Below are 23536 nucleotides of genomic sequence, written 5' to 3' on the forward strand. Positions count from 1 at the left end.
AGTACATTGAATGGTCAACTAGAAGGGTAAGTGAGAAATAATCACAGGTTATTCAGATCATTCTGGAAAAAGGTGTTCATTTTAATTATTCACAGTAAATACTTGCTGTTGACATAATATTTGTTTCTACGCGTTGTTTCCTAATTTGCTGCAGTCATTTTGATCCAGATTTTGATTTTCTGGCTTAAACCTCAAAATCGTTAAACCTTCAAATTTTTGACAAATATTTCAAAGTTTTTCCTGAAGATATGCCACAAATTGAAGAGACCTCCATTTAAAATACGTGCAAAATTGGAGCCTAAATACACGATTTTTGGAATCGGCAAGGGAAGCTTGATCTATATTTACTTACAATTCGTCCAGTCAAATCATCTCTCGACAATAGGAAAAAAAACTTGGTGCAAAACGCAAACAATTTTTCTAATTACTTTTATTTGTCTCTATATAAATTTTCCTTAAACAAAAGATCGCTACAAATGTATGATTTTATAAATGATTTCCAAATAAATAGCTCTCAATTACATTACTAAAAAGCGATATAATATGAACAATATTTTTAATTTTTTTTTCACTATTTTTCTGGACGTAGGAATATTTTAACAAATGTGTGTGTGTGTGTACCATCAATAGAATTTCATGATTGTTCAAGAAATTTGGAAGAATAAGATTGAATCACCCAATTTTCCTAAGAATTGATGCTGATGCGTCGAACAGATGTATTCCAAATTTCGGATTACAAATCAGAAACTCCAAAGATGATCCATATTCCAATAAATTAAATGTATTTTCTGTGGAATCCGTAATTAATACAAGATGCTATTTTGAATTTCAAATAATGTTGCTTGATCATTGATTGGCTGTAGCCATGTGAAGGTTTTAGAAGGAAATCAAAATTGAAGGACTGAACACAAATTCTTGCGAATGAATGGAGCATCTCTAATGTTTTTTACAAAGGAAAGACTAGTAACAATGCCTTCAAACATATCATTTGATTGTCATTGTTTCATCAATAGATTTTTTTTTTCAAATGAATTTCGAAGAGATTAGCTATTCTAAAATTCATCGATATATTAAAGTCTACAATCAATAAATAAATTAAGTACATTTCTATGGGCAAAACAAACGTAATGATAACAACATCAATGGTTATACCAAGTACGAATCATACGGAAGCATTAAAAACTCTCGCTCTATATGCTGCTTACGAATTATGGATTCTGTTTAGAAGTTAGGGCTTAATCTCTTTAGTTTTTGATTATTGCTTTCTTTTCCGTTGTTCCCCGACAATTGTTTTATTCCGTATTTTTTCTTTTTAAATTGAATTATAAACTGGTGATTGGCCAGAGTGAAATGCTTTGGCGGTTTTGCTACTCAAATTACTAAAGTGTTTTTTATGTCGTTTTTCTCTGCTTCATCGATTTCTCTAATTTCCGGCAAATGCTTATTTGCGTTTATTTGTTGATATTGCAGTCGATTCAGTCAAAAGTCATGGAAATTCTTACAGTGTTTTGGTGGCATGACTCTTATTCGCTTCAAACTTTATTGGATGGATTTCCCTATTCCCCAGTCGTTAAGCCTGGATTCCCAGCATCGCATGCGTGCATGTTGTTCATGCGGAATAGTCGAAGAGTCATCCAAGAGGCAAAAGTGTTGGGATTCATGTTGCTATTTTGTGCTTCAAATGCAGCCTTTTGTAATTGATAGCGATAGAGTAATGAGCCAGCGATCAGAGCCGAAACAACGGTTGCTGATGTAACCAAAATGAAGAGAATACTGAAACCAGGTACTGGCATACAAATACCATAAACGACTTCCTCGGCGATTTTTCCTTGGAAAACGGTTTCCGTTTCTGGTTTTCCGTCACGTGGGCTAAAGGCCAAATCGGCTTCAGAAATGACGTCAAACACACCGGTCACACCGATATCTGCACTGCGCGCCTGACGATCGGAAACAACGACCGATCGCCGGTGTCGAGCGCGATATGTACGATTATTAGCGGTAAATGTACGGAAAATTGGTCGCACCTCTTCGCCGAGATTCAGTGATCTTGGTCCCGCCATTGGTGGCAATCCCATGCGATCTTTTCCAAAGTTTCGTGGTCCTTGTGGGAATTTCTCTGCTTTTTCGGCTTGCGCTTTCTTCGCCTCGAGGTATGCTTGCCGTAACATTTCGTGCATTGGTTGGTCTTGTGGCAGAATGTCATCAATTATATCGTCATGAACGTCGTGCACCTCCTGGATTTCGGGCACATCTTTCTGTTGCTGTGGCTGTTGCTGTTGATTCAACGGTAATTCATTGATTTGAGCTTGAGCTTGTGGCAGATCATGTTCCGTGCGAATAAAGTGTGGTGCTTGGGACTGTGGTGGCTGTTCTTGTTCTTGTTGCTGCTGTTGCTGTTGAAGCTGTTGATTTTGGATAAATTGTTGTTGTTGTTGAAGCTGCTGCTGTTGGATTTGCTGTTGCTGTTGCTGCTTAAGCTGTTGTTGTTGGAGCTGTTGCTGCTGCTGTTGTTTGAGTTGTTGTTGCTGAATTTGTTGTTGGATCTGTTGCTGTTGATGCTGTTTCATTTGCTGTTGTTGTTTCTGATGAATAATAGCCTCTGGTTGCTCGACCATCGGACCGTGTTGATGTTGCTGCTGTTGTTTTTCGGCACTGTTCGGTACTTCCTTTGAATTGCCCTTGCTCTTCAGTCCAACAACCTCAGCGATTTGATCGTAGAATGATGTTTCTTCCACATCTTCATCATCGATGTCACTGTCCGGTTCGTTATTTTCATGAATCGTGTTGCGGTGGTCGGATTCCAAATGATTGCTTTCACGTTCGATCGATGGTTCAATCATTTCCTGTTCAATTATATCATGACGCTCATTACTGCCGCTCGCTTGACAATGGTCCAAACATCCGTGACGGCAAATTTCCACTTTACATTTGATATGCACACTTAAAGCGTCCGGGAATTTGAAAGCATGGAAAAATGCGTATGTTATGACCGTTGCTTTTTCATCGGGTTGTCGGGCTTTCAAAAATCGTGAAATCATCTTTGGTCGCAAAACACAACCGTATTCATCGGATAGATTTATAATGTGTCCTGAACCGTCTGACGCTATACACGATTTTACACGCATATCGAATTCACCTAAAATAAACAACGAAAATCGTTTACATTAATCAATCATTTCGAGTTGGCAGCGATTAGTCTGAAAAATACTGGTTTCACCACATAACTGCTTAAAAGTGGACCATTAAATTGAGAATAGGTATGGTCGTGACTTTGAGATTGATTCTAAAACAAAAGCGTTCGGAAATAGTCTGCTCGGTTTTAGCATATTTGAGTAAATATTTTTGGAATGTAGAAAATGTGTTTTAGAAATATTTCATAATGGAAAAATCATTTGGATTAAGTATCGTCGATTTGGGTCGAAGATACTTGTATACAGTTCAAGTTAAAAATGGCATCAAATCTTAAAAAAGCTGACGGTAGATAATCGAAACAGATTATCATTAAAATTGATCTTGAGATTTTATCTAATTGAAATACATTTTCAAAATGACCACTTGAAAATGAAGTGAGCGTTTTAGAGACAGTTTCAGTCATAAATGGCTTCATTCCGTTCATACACTTCAGACGAGCGCCTAAGTATAGTAATTACCTCGAAAGTCGTTAATAGCAACAACAAGTGTAAGTGTCGATCCAATTGGTACAATTCCACTCACGGGTGGAGCCCACGGTCCTTTGCCACTCTGTATTTCCATCCAGCAATCAACGTTGTCACCTTCAAAACGATTTAGCCGTCATTTATTTTAGAATATTCATCGTGTGCTTTCGTTCAGAAAAAGAACCTATCATCATTGAATCAAGAAAATAATACCTCTGAAGTCCAATTGGATAACGTCCAAGTCGGCGATGACCATCGGTGGTTTTGATGCGGTCTTTTCATAATCATTGAACCATTCACATCGGAGTCGTTTCGCCTCGTCCCATACTTCAAGCAAATCTTTGTCGTATTGAATGACAATCTAAATGATACACATTAAGAATGCAATCAAATTTATTAAATGATACAGCGCGCAGAAAATGATTTATGATTGTAACAATAAGCAGTATTAGTTTATTTTGAAATCTTTACGATTTTGCCGATTACAGAATTAATTATGTTAATAAAACCGAATTCCATAGCATTTCTCGGAACGTAACACTGAAAACCATTCATTGACAATATGACATCGGTGACAACCAGTTATATAGAAGAAGGTTATAATTCACTGTTTTAGATTCAATAAACCGTCAATATAATATATTCAGTGTTTGCTCCAATTTCATCAATGAATCGGAATCATTTGCCGATGTGTGTATTATATGAAGGACATTTGCGGCACACTCGCCAAATCGTTCGCGCTCGATGGAGGCAAACGCAACCCGTTAACATACTTAAAATAGCACTCAAGCAATATTTACAGTAAAAATGACCCCAATTTTGAAATCGATGAAGATAAAATGCAACAAGTAACTCGTAAATACAAACAAATCGCTTAATCAAGAATAATAAGAATAAACGTAGCCATATTTCTTACTGTATTCTCGTAAAATTGACCGTTCAGATCAGGTTTCGTACCACACCGTGCATACGCTATCCGAAATGCATAGAATGTCTTTCCCGATGACGGTGGCACATAAATACATCTCGGATCGGAGTGCTGACCTACATAATGCCGTCGCGTTGCGATAAGAAGAGAACAGAACAAAAAGAGGAATGAATGCGTTTGATATTTGCGATATAAAAAGAAGAAACAATATACAGGCTACAACATCAACAACAACAATAATAACAGCAACAAGTGGCATATTACACAGTGCAACAAATTTTGGGTAAAAAAAAGTAATTGGAAACGACCACCATGACATGGAAGTACTCCTATGACATAGCAAACGTCTCGCTGGGTTTTACAATTTTGGCTCGGGTTGTTATTTTTTTCGGCCTGTGTAATTTTTTTGTTTTATATGATTTTTGCAATATTGATGTCATCACTTTTTGGTCAATAACGCATTCAGAATCGGAAATATCGTCTTATTTTGTCAAGCAAAGTTGTAGCGAAGAGTCTAATAAACAAATTTTATGAACAAACTATACATGAAAAACCCATCTAGTAGGTGCTATGGAGCAAAATGTAGAAAAAATTGCCGATTTTTTCAATTTTCCAACCATAACTCGCAGCGTATTCGATTTTTCTGGCCATTTTTTAAAAAACAATTTCAGCGAACATATAACTGATCAACTTTGCTTAACATATCAACTCAAAGAAATCATGTTCTGTCTACCTTTTGGGCTCAAAATCGCTCTTTGGTACCAAAAATGGTCAATTTTCTGAGAATTCTGGACTATTACATGCAAATATCTGTATATTTTTCCATATTTTTTGCTTGAATTTTCGTTAAAGTGTCTCTGCAGATAATGTGGACTTGTTTTTAAGCTAGTCTAGTGGAAAAAAAATCACTTATTTGTAGGGAAATTTCAAGTTTTGGACCATATTTCGAGCGTTTGGTGGACATTTGGCCAAACAAAGTCATGACAACAGCCATATTTCAGTTTTTAATGTATGCTACATTAAAGCCTAGGTTTGCAGCTAAAAAATAGGGCCAATATGATCTACCTATGATGTCCATTTGGAGATTTATGGCTTCCCAAGTGATGACATGTTCATTTAAGGCACTATTTTGGCACTAATCATCGATTAGGCAGCCATAAGTACCCTACCAGACGTCATTGGCATGTGGCATTGGCCTTATTTTTCAGCTAAGAACATCAGTTTTAAAATGCCATACCGCCAAAATTTAAATATGAGTAGTTTAGAGCGAAAATGTAATACAGAAAAGTTGCGCGGAAAAATGTCGATGATGAATGAGCGGAAAAATGATAGCTATATAGTAAACTGTATAGTAAACTATAGTGAACTATATAGCTATCTCTTTTCATTTGACATTTTTCCGCGCAACTTTTCTGTATTACATTTTCGCTGCAAACTACTCATATATCATATGTCATGACTCAATGTTCACCAAACCAAGAGCTTCTGAAGGTTGGTCGTCCAGAGGGGGGTGATTTCAAAGAACCTCAAACCTTTTTGTGCTGTCAAAAGACAGATGTTCTAAATTGAATGTTTTCTATGTCGCCATCTGGTTGGTAATACTAATATCTTCACTGTTCTGATGAAGATTTAATTTGTTTATCCAATTTGATACAAAATCACTTTTCCATTCATAAACTCAATTTAGAAAAGAAAATCACAGTTATTTCGACTTTTTGCATGCAAAGAGTGAAAAAATTGTCATCATCAAGTTTAGAACACGGCACAACCAATTTCAAGTGTTGCAACTTCGTTTTGAAAGAAGCCGAATATTATCTGAAGAAAAACACTAATACAAAATAATAAATGACACATGATTCTTTTGTCTCTTTGTGGACATTAATTCCCACATTTTGACATTTCGCTCCATGGCACCTACTAGATGGGATTTTTCATGTATAGTTTGTTCATAAAATTTGTTTATTGGACTCTTCGCTACAACTTTGCTTGAGAAAATAAGACGATATTTTCGATTCTGAATGCGTTATTGACCAAAAAGTGATGACATCAATATTGCAAAAATCATATAAAACAAAAAAATTACACAGGCCGAAAAAATAACAACCTGAGCCAAAATCGCAAAACCCAGCGTGGGTTTTGCTATGCCAAAGGAGTACTTCCATGCCATGGTGGTCGTTTTCAATAACTTTTTTTTTACCCAAAATTTGTTACACAGTGTTAATCGCACACAATGAACTGAAGATGTGGATTTTATTTTGTATTTAAATACAAATATATTGTTGATCGTTTTTGAAAGCGAAAAAAATGAATAATAAACGATGGTTTCTCTTTCGCATACCTTTTGAGCTCACAATGCCATCGAATGGTGCCGAAAATGATAGATGAACATCCATATGATCCTTACCACACATAACTATAAATTGAGGTAAAACATTGAAAAAAGAATAGAATTTTATTTTAAATCATTATTTCTGATGAATGGGTGAATTTAATGAAGCTTTTTTTCGGAAATTTTCCCGTGGCTTACCTTCTAAAGAATTTATCGTTGGCATTCCATCGGGTCGATCTAGTGGCCATATTTCGTTACCGGCTAATACTAAATTAATCTGAAAAAAATTGTGACAATAGAGTCATTTTAATCTCAGTTGCCGCCGCTGTAACGAGAAACGTTCAAGTTCCGGAACAATGGAATTCGCTTTGCTTTATCACACTACGACTAAGAATTCGTTTGCTTTATCTTGTAAATGTGTTCAGTGTATAGCGATTTAGTGCTATAATCCGCAACAAAATTTCTGTTGTTTTTATTTATTTTTCATATCCAAATAAAATTATGAATTTATGAATCGTTGTTCCGGTTTGAGAATTTGACCATTTCAATTAATTAAAGCAAATTGATCGAGCATTTATAATATGTTCCATTCAACGTATTATTATGGCTTTATTGTGTTACTTTCTTCGCGACCTATACGAAATGGAGCTGAAATTCTGTCTGAGAATACCGTGAGATTTGTTCGTATCACTTCGACGTTTTGTGTATTAATTTGCACTGACGATGTTGGCAACATCATAACTAATCATGATGGATGAGTTTAGGATGATTTTTGTTTGTTTGATTTAATCATAAATTTATTGTTGACTTACCATAAAACTAGAGATTATATAAATGATTTTTAGATCCCACAACCTCGTAGGATCTCTGTGTGAGCTCCACATTTTGGAGCGGATTCTTTTTTGTATTGTGTTCTGTGAATAAGTATCTGAAAAAAAAGAGACGAAAAGAAGAAGACACTTTCAGATTATATTGAAGAAGATGCAGAAAAAACGAAAAACAGCATCGAAATAGATCGAAAGTAAAACAAAACAAAGGAAAAGAAAGCACCACACGCGCCTCAAATCGTGCTTTTGCTGCTATAGCTGATAACAATGAGAAAAAAGATCACACTCAATTCGTTTAAATAGATTGGAATTTGTGATTAATTTACATTGAGATTTCATGTAAATAGAAAAGCACAGTTTTGATAAAAAAAGAAGGCCTATTTTCGTCGATTCAGCGGAAAGAAACGTAACATTTTGCACGTTGAGACTACCATGAGAGTTTGACACAGAAACCGTGTTGATAAAAGACAAACACTTCAATTTGAATATTACTCGCATTCCTTAATAGCATAATCAACCATGGCCGAACTATGTCTGCAACAACACGCTTTTTTCTCGTTTAATTTGCAAACCAGACGATGATAATACCTCTGTGAGATGATAATGGATAGGCCGTTGGTGAATTCGTTGTGAATGTTAACGGTATTTAAGAAACGATTGAAAGTTGGACCAAATGTGCCAGATTATATGGTTGAACGATATCACCCGCACTCGATAAGCTATTGCGTGTTGTCTACCGGCATTTCCATCGGAAATGGTTGTATTTGTTCAACAAAATGGTGTATGGAAGATGATTCGTAATGACAGTTTTAACCGTTTATTTCCGATATCCATCAAATGACCCGATTAAATGAAATCGGAATGGAATTTTAATGAAATTGAAGCCAATTATAAAGCATCATCCGTGACAATCATCAACTTATTTTTATAACTTGTATTTATTCCCCAGTTAATAAAAAAAGACAATTCTGATCAAACGCCGCAATAAGTAAATAAACAGCTTGAATGGTTTTATTCGCTGAAAAGTGGATGTCGAGTAGAATAAAGTCATTTGGAGCGATTCTTACGTTTTTTTTTTTCAAACTGGTTTATGATCTGACTGAGTATGCAGGTGAATTACAATAAAAACAAACTGAGTTGCCATTTATTTTTCATGCAGACAGACAGCCACTGGCTTGCATTCAAGTTGGAAATTAAATAACCCATAACCATAGTAATCATTCTAATATAACAAATTCTATATTGCCCGATGCGGTGGTGCCAAATGAATGTGAAATAATATTTTTTTTGGTCGCCTTAATTGAATCTTACCACAATTGAAATCTGAATACATCAGACAAAAGATTGTTCCACATTTTGCTTCTACTTGTTTGTCATTCATTTTGTTCTTTTGCGAACGAAAGACAGAGGCAAATAATAAACACATCCACACACACAAAACTAGAATGAGTTGTCACAATTATCAAAAGAAATTTTCTGAATAAAGGTAGCTACAGTTTGATTGTATTTTTATTTTCAGATTTTCCAAGACAAATGTTATGCTTTATTCATTTTGTGTGACAAACAAAACGAGAATCAGATAATCACTGGAACAAAATTGTAGTGAAAATGTTGTTTGTTGTATTTTTTTTCGCTCTCTCTCTCTCCCTCTCCCTCTCTCTCTCTCTCTCTCTCTTTCCGTCGGTTTTGTGATGGTGAGAGACAGAGAGAACAGAAAGACGAGAGAAAAAATAGTTATTCACGATCTGTTGCGCTACTCATGACATGGTATTGTACTTGTTAGTTGTACAGCATCGTTCTGTTCATCATCTTATGTTAATATAAATTTCATGCCGTTCGTTATTGTTTTCACGCCCATGAAAACAGTAAACAAAATTCTTTTTCCACCTTTTGATCCATACATTTCCTCTTTCTGTTTTGTGCCATTCCGATTCATTTTTTTTATGCAAATACGTGATGACGTTTACTTGTGTATAATGTCACGACAACAATATGTTTCGAGAGCATTTTCTGATCAACATGCATGCAATCAAGATGAAGTAATTCTAAAATAATAATTCTATTGTTTCATCTAGATTCGAGAGAGAAAAACGAATCTCTTGTTCAAATCTTCGGCCAAATAATAAGTGTCATGAGTATCAAAAGAGATTTACATAATTTCATAGCGAATGCAGTCCGAAAAAGCACAGTGTGAAAAGCCGCGATTGTTTGAAATATACAAGTATCAACATTTGATCCAGTCAAAGTTTGTCTACTGTTTATTTTGCTGGACATTTTCAAGTGAACAAATTTTAACACACTTGAACGGACGAAAGCGTGACCGAACATTGCATGAAAATGGTCGAAAAAAGAACCAGATTTTATTTACATGCCGATTTGTTTTTATGTAAACGTAAAATGAAGTCACAATGACCACGCATACGGCGATAGTGCATACGTTTCGGAACACGTAGAAAGTGAATGAACTCACTTTCTTCACCATTTTTTTTTTGCTGTTTCGATGATAATAGCAAATAATTCGTGGCCATTAGTTTCTAAAAATGGTGCATTTGAAGCTTTTTTTTCTTCATGTTAAACAAATTAATTTCGTTTCTATTGTGAATAAAATTGAGCAGTTTTTGCATAGTTCGTGCGTTCAAATGTTAGTGAATCAGCGATATTTCTTTTTTATACAGCTTTATTTCAGAGTGAGCAATTTTTTTTTTCGAATGTATATTCTGATTATTCATTGATTTTTTTTCCGTTAGATAGCGTTTTTTATGACACCAGAAAAATGGCTGTATTGAAAAACGTGCGAAGAAATTGTGTGGCCTGCTGATGACGAAGATTTCAATTCCGTTGTTTTTTCGTATTTAGTTTTCAAGATCTTTCAAGATTCTATGGAAAACAATGAAAACTTTTATTGGCTAATAGCAAATGGATTTTTTTTCTTGGCTGATGGCATTATGGCCTTAATGATGGTAACAAAGCTGCTCACTCAATTCCATTTACAAATTAATTGAAAGTTCTTTTGTTATGGTTTGGCAACACGCTTTTGTGCTTTGCTTTCATAGGAATGCCGTTTATATATCTCTCTCCTTCTCTCTATCTCTCACTCCGTGAGGACGCGATGTGAATTGATTCATTGTAATTTTGATGCAAATGATCGTACAAGATATTTGAAAGTCTGACACAAAGATGCAAATACTCACACTCATGCGCAGTCTTGTTGAAAGGGATTAGCGTGAATTAATTAAATCGATACATCAAGTCTAACACTTTTGAGTGAAGTTTCATATTTTTGATATGTGAATTCTGTTCAGAATTTCAAAGTGTGCGCTGACCATTTCAAAAGAAGAATCGAGAAGAATGACGTGAGTGTGGTTCGATTCATGGGCAAGATCGGGAAAGATAGAAGCAAAAAAAAGAAAACCATACAGCAAACGCCATTTCGCAGATTTTGCGAGAGCATAAGAGCATAGAGAGAAAAAGCGTTGGCCTTATAAGAAAAATCTAATTTCCTTTGATATATTCGATTCACCAATTCCGAGTTCCGACTCCAATGAATGGAATCGATGGAATATCGAAACGGATGATGAGAAGCTCAATACCCATTACTCATCGAGCATATACACATACTTGAAATGCTCTAATAGTTAGATGAAAATGTACGAGTCGAGCATGATCGAAAATTTTTCGTTCCGTACGTGTTTTTTTTCTGTTGATGTTGTTGCTGTTGTTATTATTTGTTGTACTTGAGCGGTATGTTAACGGTTGATTTTCTCCAAACAGTTCCCGAAGAAAAACTGAAGCGAGAAAGAGATAGACGACTTGAGAAAAGGCATCGGCATACTCCGCTCTCAGTATCGAGATAGAATTACTAATTGCACATGATTTCAGCTGCACAGCTCACGCAATGCATATGAACGATACCAATAATAATCCAAGGTGGATTTCTATTGAAAGTTCGAACAAGTTGATTTTCGTCACGAACACTTCATTTCTGGTGCATGCGTTGCTTCGAAACGGTAGTGCAACCATTTCATTGGAACATTTTCGACGCTATGTGTATGCAGCAGTATGGTGATGGAAAATGAGAGAGAAAGAGCAAGAATATTGCGGCGCATCGAACTGAATCTGATCATGAACTTCAAAAACTTGTTTAAAGCCCGCTGATTCGCACAGTTTTCACACTGATTTTGTTTCAGTGTGTGAGTTTTTTTTCCTCTCTTCACATTTTCGTTCCGCTTTAATTTGTTTTAATTACAACGATTTTTATTATTATCCAAATGAAAATGTGATTGATTTGTTCTGCCGACGTGTGTATCTAGATTGTTATATCTGATATGCAAGCTAAAAATGTGTTTCCCTAGACAGATTACGTTAATTATTGCCCGTTCTTTTAAGACAGTAAATTGATGAATTGATGTTTAAACTGGTCAGCGAATGAACGTGAGGGGGGGGGGAATGGAATGACAAGCAGGTATAAATGTGTACGTATCGCTCTAATATCATGTTTATGTTTTGTGTACATGAAATTGGCTGGTCAACCTATAGAGCAATTCAAATTCATGGTTAAATGATTGTTTTGAGAGCAATTTCTTTTGGCTATTTTCATTCAACGAACGATCAATTGCAAGGCTTCGGTGCCATTTTAAATGACATAAATCAAATCGATTTCATGGCTGTATAGATCGTAAAGAAAGTTTCACAGCGAAATTATACACGGCACGGTCCATCATTTTCCGTTTGCTTTGATTCGTGGCTTTGGGCCTAGGTGAAAATAAAACTTATTTGTACTGTTTTTTTCTGCTATCTTCTCTATTCTCGCCATCTCCTTCATAAAAATCACAAAGGCACATTTTACTGATAATTTTGCAACTTAGCCGCATTTAGCATTTGTTTCGTTTTGAATAGACGAACCGCACGAGCGAACGTGCGAGTGCAGATGCGCGCACGCGCTCTCATACACACATTCTCTTAAAAAACAAGTCAAACTGGTGAAACAATAACACCTAACGTGTATAAAACTTTTCGCAATTGTATATATAGAATTGTTTGCACAGCGACTCGTCAATTAATGATCGGAACCAAAACAGAAAGCAAAAGAATGTCACAATTTTCCATAGTGCGGTCGATGTGTGTGTGTGTGTATATCAAGTTGTACCGCATCCGATATCGGGCATTCAGTTGGAAGGAAATTCAATAGACTGGTGATTGCAAACGGTACACGGATTGAATTCATTTCGATCTGTTTGGCTAGAAAATCATGTTATTTATGTAAATTGCTATTCAATATACAATAAAATCCATATGACACCAAACGAAATCGTGCCAAAAAAATTAATTGAATTTAGTCTCGCGTTTCCACTTTATTACCGCCATAAACTATATGCATGGAGTACGTGGTGAAATGCTGTTCGGCCACACACATATACAGAAAATAAAGGCTAAGATAAAAAGTCGGAGGCTGTTTTCTTGATCGCGAGATTTTTACGATTATCGTACCAAAGAGTCGGATTAAAATCTGTTCATGCGATTAAAATCGATGCATACACTCTTCATTGGCTTCATAAAGCCATACTGGTGTGCTTGATTTTTGTGCCACAGCGAATGCATTGTTCCAAAATGACTGAATTTCGATCTGATCAGTGATATATTCCCAATTCGATTTCAACATTAGATAGTCGCATATGCCGAAAATAACAACGATTCGGCCTGAATAGATGGAACACCTGACGATTTATCGACGCAATGGATTGTGATCACTAGCACACAGAAGAAGTGGAAGAAGAAGCAAAAACTGTACTGGAAAGGCGCTACGGCATTCCTCATACCATGATCTATACCATTTTTCCGGTTGAGTTTTGTGTGTTATGAAATTTAAAATAAATAGAACGAAATGATTTCGAGAGACGAGAAAGAAAGAAAAATGAAAACCTAATAATACATTTTTAATAATAATTTACCGTAAATATTTTGGATTTTTGTTGTTCTTCTCTTTCTGCCACCGTCGCCGTCGTCGCTGCTACTCAAGTTGATTCTTGATATTAAACGAAACCAGTTCAATGAAAACTTCTAGCAAAATGTCTCTTTCAACGCTTCATTCAAGTTTATTTCGATGGAACTCCATTAGCGAAAAACAACCGGCGAGTTCAAAACTGACACAATTTTTTTACGCTAAAAATACCAAACTGTCGAAAAAAATTATTTTTGGCCAAGCTTATCTCGTAATTTTTTTTAAAGACACTACTGGATCATAAAGTTAATATTAATTGGGTGGCTAAAGATCAAAAGATACAAATTATTTAATCAACGGCTACATTAATTGGATTCGACATAACGACGGATGAAATCTTCATTTTCAGTTGTGCACACAAACACACACATACTCATTTCACATAAGACTTTCTCCGTGTGCACATTTTTTCTTCTTTCGTTGTGTCGTCTATTTTCTTGGATTCCGTTTTGCTTTGGCTACTTTCGCCGTTATTGATATTTCGTTTGGACAACAGGACATCGATAAATGTGTTTTTTGATCGGAATTTCAGATCGTTTTGCCAATTCAGAATATAGAATGAGCCAAATGAGCTCGTACTGTTTCGTGTGTTCACACTTTTCGCACAAGCCAGCGATCGTTTCAAAATCGCCCAAAGTACTATGTAATTTAAAAATTATGCATGTGCACATACACACCAAACCTTATAACGAGAAGAATAGAAAGAAAAAGACGAGAAAAAAATGATAAAGAAAAATCGAAAAAGAAAATAGAGTTGTATGTCGAATTTGGTTATTTATTTGCGTCCGCAACAAACGTAAACAAGACACACTTAGATTGGTAGGTAGGTCAGAAGAAGCGCACCAGCGATCCAATTGAAGCTTCAAAGTCAAGTGAGTGAGCATAGCATATAATTCTTGTATTCTTCTATGTGTCTTTTCTATTTGTTCATTTATTTCTTCTGCCTGCCGCCTATTTGCTTGTTGCGATGTTTTTTTTCCAACGCTGTTATATGTTACGTCTTTTCTTCACGCTATACTGCGAAAAACACTGAGCACCGTTTGTGAGCTGCGAAAAGGCGAGACAGCAAATTGGCCAGGGGGAATAGCTATCGTTTGAATTGGCCTGTCAGACCACTTCATAGTTTTGCATTTCAATTTGAATTTGAAACTGAACTGAACAGGACTGGACGTTGATCGAAAGAAAATGTTCAAATCATACAAAAGCTGGCGAAAACTCGGGCACAAGCCTGGCACATGAAATTGTTTTACTTATCACGCGGCCATCAGTCAAGGTAATTGATTTTAAGTACAGCCAAATCTGACCACAGAAGAAAAAAACAAAAGTTCAAACCAAATCGGTTTTCGGAGAGATCTACAATTTGAGATTAGTCAGCTCGAGGTCGGAGAATTTGATGGAAAGTTCCGTTCGCCTCACGATCGATAATAATTTCGGAAACCTGATGCCGATGCTGACGCTTATGTGTGTGTATTTGGAGTTTCCGTGAATGAAAGTGGGCGAGTGTGTGTTGGTTAATCGAAAGAATGACCGCGATTCGGCTCACTGTCTCATTGATGACTGACTCATGTGAGAACTAAATTTTATGCATTCTTTTCGTATTGAAAAGCGAGAAAGAGAGAGAGAGAAAAGGGAATAATTCACTTTCACCGTTCAAACTCCAAAGAGCGGAATTGATTTCTCAGAATTCCTGTCGATACCATGATGCGATGATTATGAATACAGATTTGATAAGATTGCTGATTTATTTTTGGTAATTCCTCCGAAAAAAAACATGGATTCAATTAGAATATCAAAGGTTCCCATTTCTAAGCCGTGCATCATTTAACCCGCTAACATTCTGTGTGTTACCACGAGTTTCCGCTCTCACAATCGTCGACTGTACCATTGACAATGCGCAAACAAATACGAATGCGTTCGTTAGATTGTTCTCTATTCTTGTTGATTTGTTTCTTTCTTCATTTCTCTTCTCCACAATTTTTTTATTACGGTTCCATCTAATTTTCTCCCGGTTTCGAGGCGGTGAACATCGTTCGTAAAAAGAACATCAAACACACGATTAGTGAAGCCGGCGGCGGCTGTGAAAAAACATCAACAACAACAACAAACATCCAAAGACGCAAAGCGAAGGAAAAATAAAATCATTAAAGTGACGACGATGACGACGACGTTTTTTCGCCGTTGTTTGCGTTGCGCGATCGAATACGAATATGTGTGTCAACTTCGTTAAATTGAATCATACAGCGAGCGGTGGCTATTCAAAATAATTAATGGATTTGAGGGAACAAGTTCAACCAATTTCAAATGTCCGAAATTAATCCATTAGCGCCTGTGTGTGCGCCTATAATTCATTGTCTTTTTCGCCAACCTCCTCATTTATCATAATAATGAAAGCGTTTGAGAGAAGAAAAAAAAGTTTTTTGATCGAGTCTTCAAAACTGTAATTCATGAGCGAGTTCATGTTTTTTCTGACTTATGATAGATAATGATTGCTTTTACAGTGTTTTTTTTTCTCGAATTTTAAAGCTTTCATATAGTATGTTATTTATCTGCGAGTAACAATTTCAAGCGGTTAACAATTGGAACAAGAGCATCGCTGAGTGATGAGTGGCGCTTTAAGAAAATATTATGATTACATATCAAGATGTTGTTGGAAATCAAAGAAGAAGAAGACTCAAAATCATCACTGCTCGAAATTAGAGTTTCGTTTCAAAACGGAGCTAATCTCGCTATATAATTTTCCACTGTAAACCGCTTCATTATCAACATAACTAATGCTAACTCGGCGATACTGTTGCTGTTGTTTTTCATTGCAAGTACCGTTTTTTCTGCGTTAAATTGAGCTACCGCACAATTTAGTCAAGAGTTTCGATTCTTCATGCGTCAAGATTTCTCTTGGTAACGATATTATTGACATGGTAAATATTGTAACCGCAGTTTGAAGTGTCATGCCTGTTTTTTGTTTGTCGCTTGCCATTCATTTAATGATTTAAAGCGTAACTTACTGCTCTCATATCTGTATATCAGATGTAAAAGTAAATTTACGAATACGACATTATAATTTCACTTTATCTCACTTGTTGAAAGAATCGCAGCGCAAAAAGAAAATTAAATAAAATAAAAGAACTTGCTTACGCAAAATGGTGAAATAGCTCTGAAAGCCAAGAGCGAGCGAGCGAGAGAAAGAACAGCGCGGTGCGCGGTGTGTTGATTTCACTACACTCACACACACTCATGCACGCACACTGACTGTTTCTTAAGTTGAACGGGAAAAGGCATTGTCGCACCATGTTGAGATCGCGCTCGCGCGCACTCTCTAGCTTTCAAGCCCGTTCTACAACAACAATATGTTGGTCATATTTGTTTTATTTATATGCGTATTTAAATTAAATAGATGGGAGAAATTTGTGTTGTGTACAAACGAGCAAGCACAAATGATACACCGGTTTCTTGGCTTTCCGAACATTTGCTGCTTTCGAGATATGAACTCTTGGTGCCGTGAATATTTTGTCTGCTGTGTTTCTCACCGTTGTCGTGGTGTGATGACAATTTCTTGAGAATATGATCATTGATAGTGCCAAATTCTGTCAACAATCGCACTGCACTTTGATTATTGTTCACATTACAATAAATAAATGAGATGAATGGAGGTGATTTATTGCTTGTGACTTTCGCACACACACATATCTGGAAACATACTTTTGCGCTGATGACACTCGAAGATCAAACGAATACCGGAATGCCAGAGTCATCTTCAGTCAGTCGATCATCATCATCATCAATGGAAAATTTGATCGAAACAGGCATTTTGAGCGAACGAAAGAATGTGAGAATATATCAAGTAACTGAAACGTACGATGGTATGTATGTGATGAGACACTCTCTTCTGCGCGCACCGATAACACCCGATGATGAATCCTCGACAACACGATGAACAAGAATATTAAAATGAAACAAAACACCAGCCACGACAACGGCAACAACAACAACAACATGATGAAGAGCAGACTAGCTGCTCAACTGAGCCAACAGAGTGATCAAAATGCAATTTTTAATCTCGTTACATTTAACATAAGAATTGAGGTCACCGAACAGTTACCATGCACACATTCAGCGTGTGTACAAAATCACGCATGCCAACATCATTTGCAGCGTATCGTCTCTTATTCTCTCGTCTTGTTCGCCTCGTATATTTATTCGAGATTGTTCGTCTCAGATGCTGAGGCGCTGTGTGTGTGTTTTTTTTCTTTCTTTCTCTCTCATTTTCTTCACATTTCGTATGACTATGGTGCACTTTCATAAACCAGTCATCTTCCATCGAATTCTTCACTTGTAATTTTTTTTCCGTCCGCCTGTTGTGGCGAGAGAGATGTGATAACGATTTTCCTATATATACGTATTTATACGGTCCGATTTCTTTTGGTGGTATGGCCAAGAGGCTTGCATGGGCCGAACCGAACCTATCCAACGGTTGATACGCTGAATTTTGTGGCAATTAATCATAAAAGTTAATGAGTCCGTGAAAAACAACAACTAATTTTCAATTTTTGCTTGTTGATTTTTACGTTTCGCATTGAAGAAACCACTTCGGTTAGTTTAATTTGATTCTAAAATCGTTAAAATTCGATCAAATTAATACTCTCCATTGGAAAACGGGGGAATATTGTGTGCACAAAAAAGTCAAAGATTCTATTTTCGCTTGTCACCCATTAACCATGGACCCCTTGAAAAAGTTGAATTTTCACTTATTCTACAGATAACAAACACAGAAATTGAAAACACAAAAAAAAACTTTTTTTTTCGTTCTCACAATCAAACTAAATTTCGAACTCACACCGAAAATTTTCTCTTGAATTAAACTACGATGTTGATTAAGTTTTTCCTTTTGAAATAACGTAGCTGCACGTGCTAACGTCTAAGCAGTCTACCACAGAGTATTTAATGATGGTGCAAAAGAGTCTCGCTTTACCTGTTGCTCCAACAGAACAACTGTTTTTTTTTTTCGATTCTCTTTTGTATCTTTCTCCCATCGGAAACGCTTGTGCCTCGCATTGCTTTCTTTCATTCACCGTTTAAGCCATACTTCGACCTGCTGCTGCTGCTGATGTTGCTTGTGCCGCATTTTTCCTCCTCTTCTCCTCTTCTCCTATTTCTTTTCATTTGATTCGATCGTCCGTTGTTGAATAGCGTTTTGTGCAGACGTTACGAATAGAGATGTGTGCCACCGTAGAGCCACAGACGGATCCAGTGTCTGCAGCACGGCAATTTTGTTGCTCTGCTAACCTATAGAAAATCGTACCGAGCTAGAGCTAAAGCCAAAACGAAAGCCAAAGCAATAAAATGACGCGCGGTTCGGCAGAACAAAAGATGGATCTAGAACAGAATCAATATTCCGACTCAATTAGTCTAAGACTTTTCGGATTTGATTTGTCGATTTGCTTTTGCGCACAGCACGCCGAACACTTTCCAAAATCGATTCATCTTGGTTTTTGTCTTTGAAAGCGTGCAGCGATCATTTCAGTGTGCGCAATCCAGTTTGATTTGGTTTCTCTCTAAACGCAATCTCATGAACATAACTAATCCAAATTCGAAGCTCTCAATCTTGCCCGTAAAATGAAATAAGAGAACATTTTCGATGACGACGGCAACTATGATGATGATGATGATGATGATGATGATGATGACGACGACGAAACCCGAGTTCTAATACCAACACGACATTGTAATCATAGCAAAGTATAGTAACGGTCTAAATAGCACATATTCCGCAGCACCTTTTTATGTATGCGCATAAGAGAATCATATATGGGGTCCGTTGGTTTTGGTTCTCTGGAAACCACATAGCGCATTCGGGTTTTATGGCTTCCAACCGTTTCATCTTTCTTCAAGAATGCATTGATAGCTCACGAACATATTCTACGTATGATTATTGGCTGCCGCGTCTTTTTCTCTTCTCATTGGTTTTATATGAATCTTGATCTCCACATTGAATGCTCACAGTACTGGGAAGAAATGTGCTTGAATCAAAAGACAAAGAGTCTTTCGTTGCGGCTTTTCGGTTTTATGAATGGGAAAACGTTCTGTTAATGCTGGGAGAATCTTTAAAATGCTTTTTCCAACAATTAATTTTCACCAAAATAGCTAACAACATTTGGCTGGACGCTGGCTAATTAAATGAAAGAAAAGTAGTTTGTTTCATTTTCGTGGAAATCAATGCAGTCGATTAATTGATATTAACTGCTCTATTTGATCATCGATAGGTTGGATATTTGACGCAAATCGAGGCTTTTGAATTGATTACATCAAAACACTACTAGACATGCAATTTACGGCATTTTTGAAATGCATTTGTAACTAAATCTAATTTTATACCAGCGATAATAAATCATACTTTGCTACACTTAAAATTAGAGGGTAATGAAGCATTCAATCTTTTTTTCTGAATAAATTTGGACTAAATTTATCTAATAATTTGAAATGTACCAAATGGTTTATTTTAGATCTAAACTTTTATGGCTTGCAATAATGTGTATTGCTTCTAGTATTTACACCAATTTTCTCTCAACATACACGAAAATCTCATATTTCAATTATATATAATATAACAAGTGCCATTTGAAAGGCAATCGATTCTTTCAAATTTCCCCCATTCGTAAATATACGGAACAATTCGCATAATTTAATTCCAATTTCAATTCCGTCGATAATTTAAATTTATCGCGTGAATGAGAAAACTTTTATTCAAAATTCAACATATCTTCAACAATATCATTTAATGAGCACGCAAACAGCCAGTCAAATAGAAAAAAATGCTGCGAAAAGTTCAGTTCGGCTCATCTACACTTATCGAAATATTACGGATCAATCATTAAAATGACGGTCCGTCAGTGATGATTTCGTTGCGATTTTCTGCTAACAATAGTTACGGCCACTTAACCGGGCGGGGAAATGAATTGAATCATTTTTCATTTAATTCATCATTTAGAAGAAAGAAAGAGAAAACAAAAGCTACAACAAGCGATTTGATTTGAGAAAAAAAAACAAAATCAAACAGTTTGAAGATAGCTCTGAATGCGTGTAAGTTATTGTGTGATTTTTCCGATTTTCTGATTCTCCATGCACACATTCATTTCTCTTGAATATACTTTCATTGCGATTCCATCTCCAATAAAATCAGCTAACAAGTTTCGCATATCAAATTTGAATCATTCTTTGTTTGAAAATAATTTATGTTGCATATTCATGTTTTGCAAAGGTTCTCATCTATTCGCGTTTTTTGTTTGTTTGTTTGTTCATTGTGAAATTGCAATGGCGGGTATTAAAGCGATTATGGTTCTTTGTGTCTATGATCTGAATTCATGTCTTGCGGTTTAATTGGTTGGAATAAATATAGCCGAAGTGACACGACGTTCGTTTTGTTCTTCAGCAAAAGAACCATTTTGCAAAACTCGGATGAAATTGCGTCGCAATGAATCACTGTGTGCTTAACCCACTTTCAAGGTGCATAAGTTTCGCTGACAGAGTCATTACGATGAGAGAATCCATTACTTAATACTATATAAATGCAATTAAAAGTAAACAATAGTTGGATAATATTTGAAAACGGTTTTATTATTTCACTGCACATATGCACGCACGCCACTTGTCATTTATTCCGAGACGGAAAAAGCCGGTCGTGTTGGTAAAGTAAATATTTTGATCCAATTCAATGTAAAATTCTCATGAATTATTCCCCTTCATAAATACGTCAGATGATGCTTTGCGGCTAATAAATTAATCACGTTTTATTTCTCGGTGCCTCTTTTGACTGCTAATAACCGCCCGTATTTTCTTTTTTTTTGTATCGTCAACATCACATTGCGGATATCAACACATATCTTTTATTGTTATAATTAGAACATTTACTAGCACCGTAAAATAATGATAAAAATACGAGTTACACGGGTGAAAAGAAAATGTAATTAATAAAACCATGAGTAGCAATGAATATGATTACCCCGGGACTAACACTATTCAAGATACACTAGTTCTTCACGAATTCATACGCATGTTTATGTATGCCATTCAAACAAACAATTTAGACTAAATGTTTTTGGGATATCAATTGATAACAGCGAAACAAAATACGCACATGGTCGTTTAGAATCCATACACATGTTTGCAAATTTCTTACTCATTTCGCAGAATAATCACTCTTGATAAATTTTTGCACGATTCAGTGTTCACTGGAGTATGAAACGCTGCAAACTGTCGGCAAGTTGTGATAGAAAATGGTCGAAAATACGTTCCAAAAGGCAGCTGATGGCTCTAAGACAAATGAAGTGTTCTACATTTCACCAATCGTTTACGAAGGTATTGATTTAATTGAATAAAATGAAAAACAACATGAAATTTTACTAGATTGTGTGTAAACGTTTAGTGTGCTTTCTATTGAATTCTGTGAAATTTGGTTTGGCGTAGTTCAGTTTCTATGATGAAATAAAAAATCATTTCTAAGTGATAATGATTCATTTTCTTAAGATTTTTGACTTTGAATAAATAAATGATTGAAAGATTGAAGAGTGTATAAATCTAATTTCTTTGTGACTGTGAATTCAGTGAATTTGTATTTGGACTCCCGGGGCTCTCACTCCTATATGTGTTAAACAATGGAATTTTGTTCATATATATGTTTATATGAATTTTAACCTTCTGGCTGTGTTTGGGTAAATTGAACATGGACTGTTTTTAGTGACATTTTTGTCACCTACGTATATAAAAGAAAAATAACATTTTTTTCAATATTTTCCTTTGAATTTATATGATTTTTGATTGAACACAATATTATCTTCATTATTTATGCATTTATTTATATCAAATAACACTGCAATCTTTGAACCATTCGAAAGTTCGATGTGTAGATGCTGCGTTTGACAAATTTTGATTTGGTGATTTTTCTACTCGTCATCAAGATGTATTTGCATGTGTCAGAGAAAAACCGAAAATACATGATGTCTCTTTCAACTTTTTGCTGTTTGAGTTGAGAAGACTCCAAAGTTAATGTACAAGTGTAAAATACAGAAAAAGATTCATATGCAGTAATAATCATATTGATTAGAAAACACATGTGACATTTTTGTCACCAAACACAGTCATACTGGTGCGGAATTTAATTTTATATGAAAAGTTGAATTTTTTAAAGAAATTTTTCGTTTTATATAATAGATTTAATGGTCGGAAGAGCATTCCTAAAGTTTCAGATAAAAAATTTCATGAAAAGTTATTTTTTTCACTTTTTATAATGAAAGTGACAAAAATGTCACCAAAAACAGTCAGAAGGTTAATTGTTTTACATACCCCAATTGCATTAACAAAAATCCTTACAAAGTCGAGAAAACAGTGAAAGGTTTGTGACATTACACTAGCGCCAACGAATAAATGCAATGACAGATACGGCAAAATTCACAACTACTTTTCACTATGAGCTACCAGTTTCTCAGTATGAAGAATTGAGGCCTGCTTCAGTATTCTCATTAAAACTCATGTCTACAAATAGGAAGAAAGATCAAGTATTTGCAATAGCAAAAAATGTTGTGAAATTCAATTGTAAGTTGATGTCAGTGATTTGCGCGCTCTGAAGTTTTATATCAGTTACACTGTTCGGTGAATTTCTTCAACAAAGAAAATGTGTCTGCTGAAGCAAGCCTTATATGAAATTTCCAGTTTTTACACGTAAAAGTCTTTCTGATTTAAAGAAATGTGTCTCATTTTTAGTTCTGAAAAATGCTTGTATTTATTGCAACAAAAGAATAAATTATTAAA

At 35.7% G+C, this 23536-nt stretch overlaps 1 protein-coding gene across 1 annotated transcript; it reads right to left on the minus strand.

Annotated features, from left to right (window-relative positions):
• Positions 1 to 415: 415 nt before the first annotated feature.
• On the minus strand, positions 416 to 18726 carry LOC129570055 (uncharacterized). Its single transcript, XM_055449430.1, has 9 exons — positions 18546 to 18726; positions 13689 to 13913; positions 7726 to 7841; positions 7112 to 7190; positions 6923 to 6997; positions 4573 to 4700; positions 3870 to 4017; positions 3651 to 3773; positions 416 to 3136 (listed from the first exon to the last, which is right to left on the minus strand). Exons 3-9 carry the CDS (start codon positions 7795 to 7797, stop codon positions 1557 to 1559), a joined length of 2205 nt encoding a protein of 734 aa, XP_055305405.1. The 5' UTR covers positions 7798 to 7841; positions 13689 to 13913; positions 18546 to 18726; the 3' UTR covers positions 416 to 1556.
• Between the last annotated feature and the right edge of the window lie 4810 nt (positions 18727 to 23536).

This window comes from Sitodiplosis mosellana, unplaced genomic scaffold (genome assembly GCF_009176505.1).
Source record: "Sitodiplosis mosellana isolate CC-2019 unplaced genomic scaffold, AAFC_SMos_1.0 Smas_scaffold_47, whole genome shotgun sequence".
Classification (NCBI taxonomy): domain Eukaryota; kingdom Metazoa; phylum Arthropoda; class Insecta; order Diptera; family Cecidomyiidae; genus Sitodiplosis; species Sitodiplosis mosellana.

Excerpts from the sequence above, each read along its gene's own strand:
- LOC129570055 (XM_055449430.1), bottom strand. The coding sequence starts at position 7,797 with ATGTGGAGCTCACACAGAGATCCTACGAGGTTGTGGGATCTAAAAATC. Across the intron at positions 4,701-6,922 it reads TGGCATTGTGAGCTCAAAAG|GTCAGCACTCCGATCCGAGA; the intron begins GTATGCGAAAGA and ends GGCATTATGTAG. Across the intron at positions 3,137-3,650 it reads TGCTATTAACGACTTTCGAG|GTGAATTCGATATGCGTGTA; the intron begins GTAATTACTATA and ends TGTTTATTTTAG.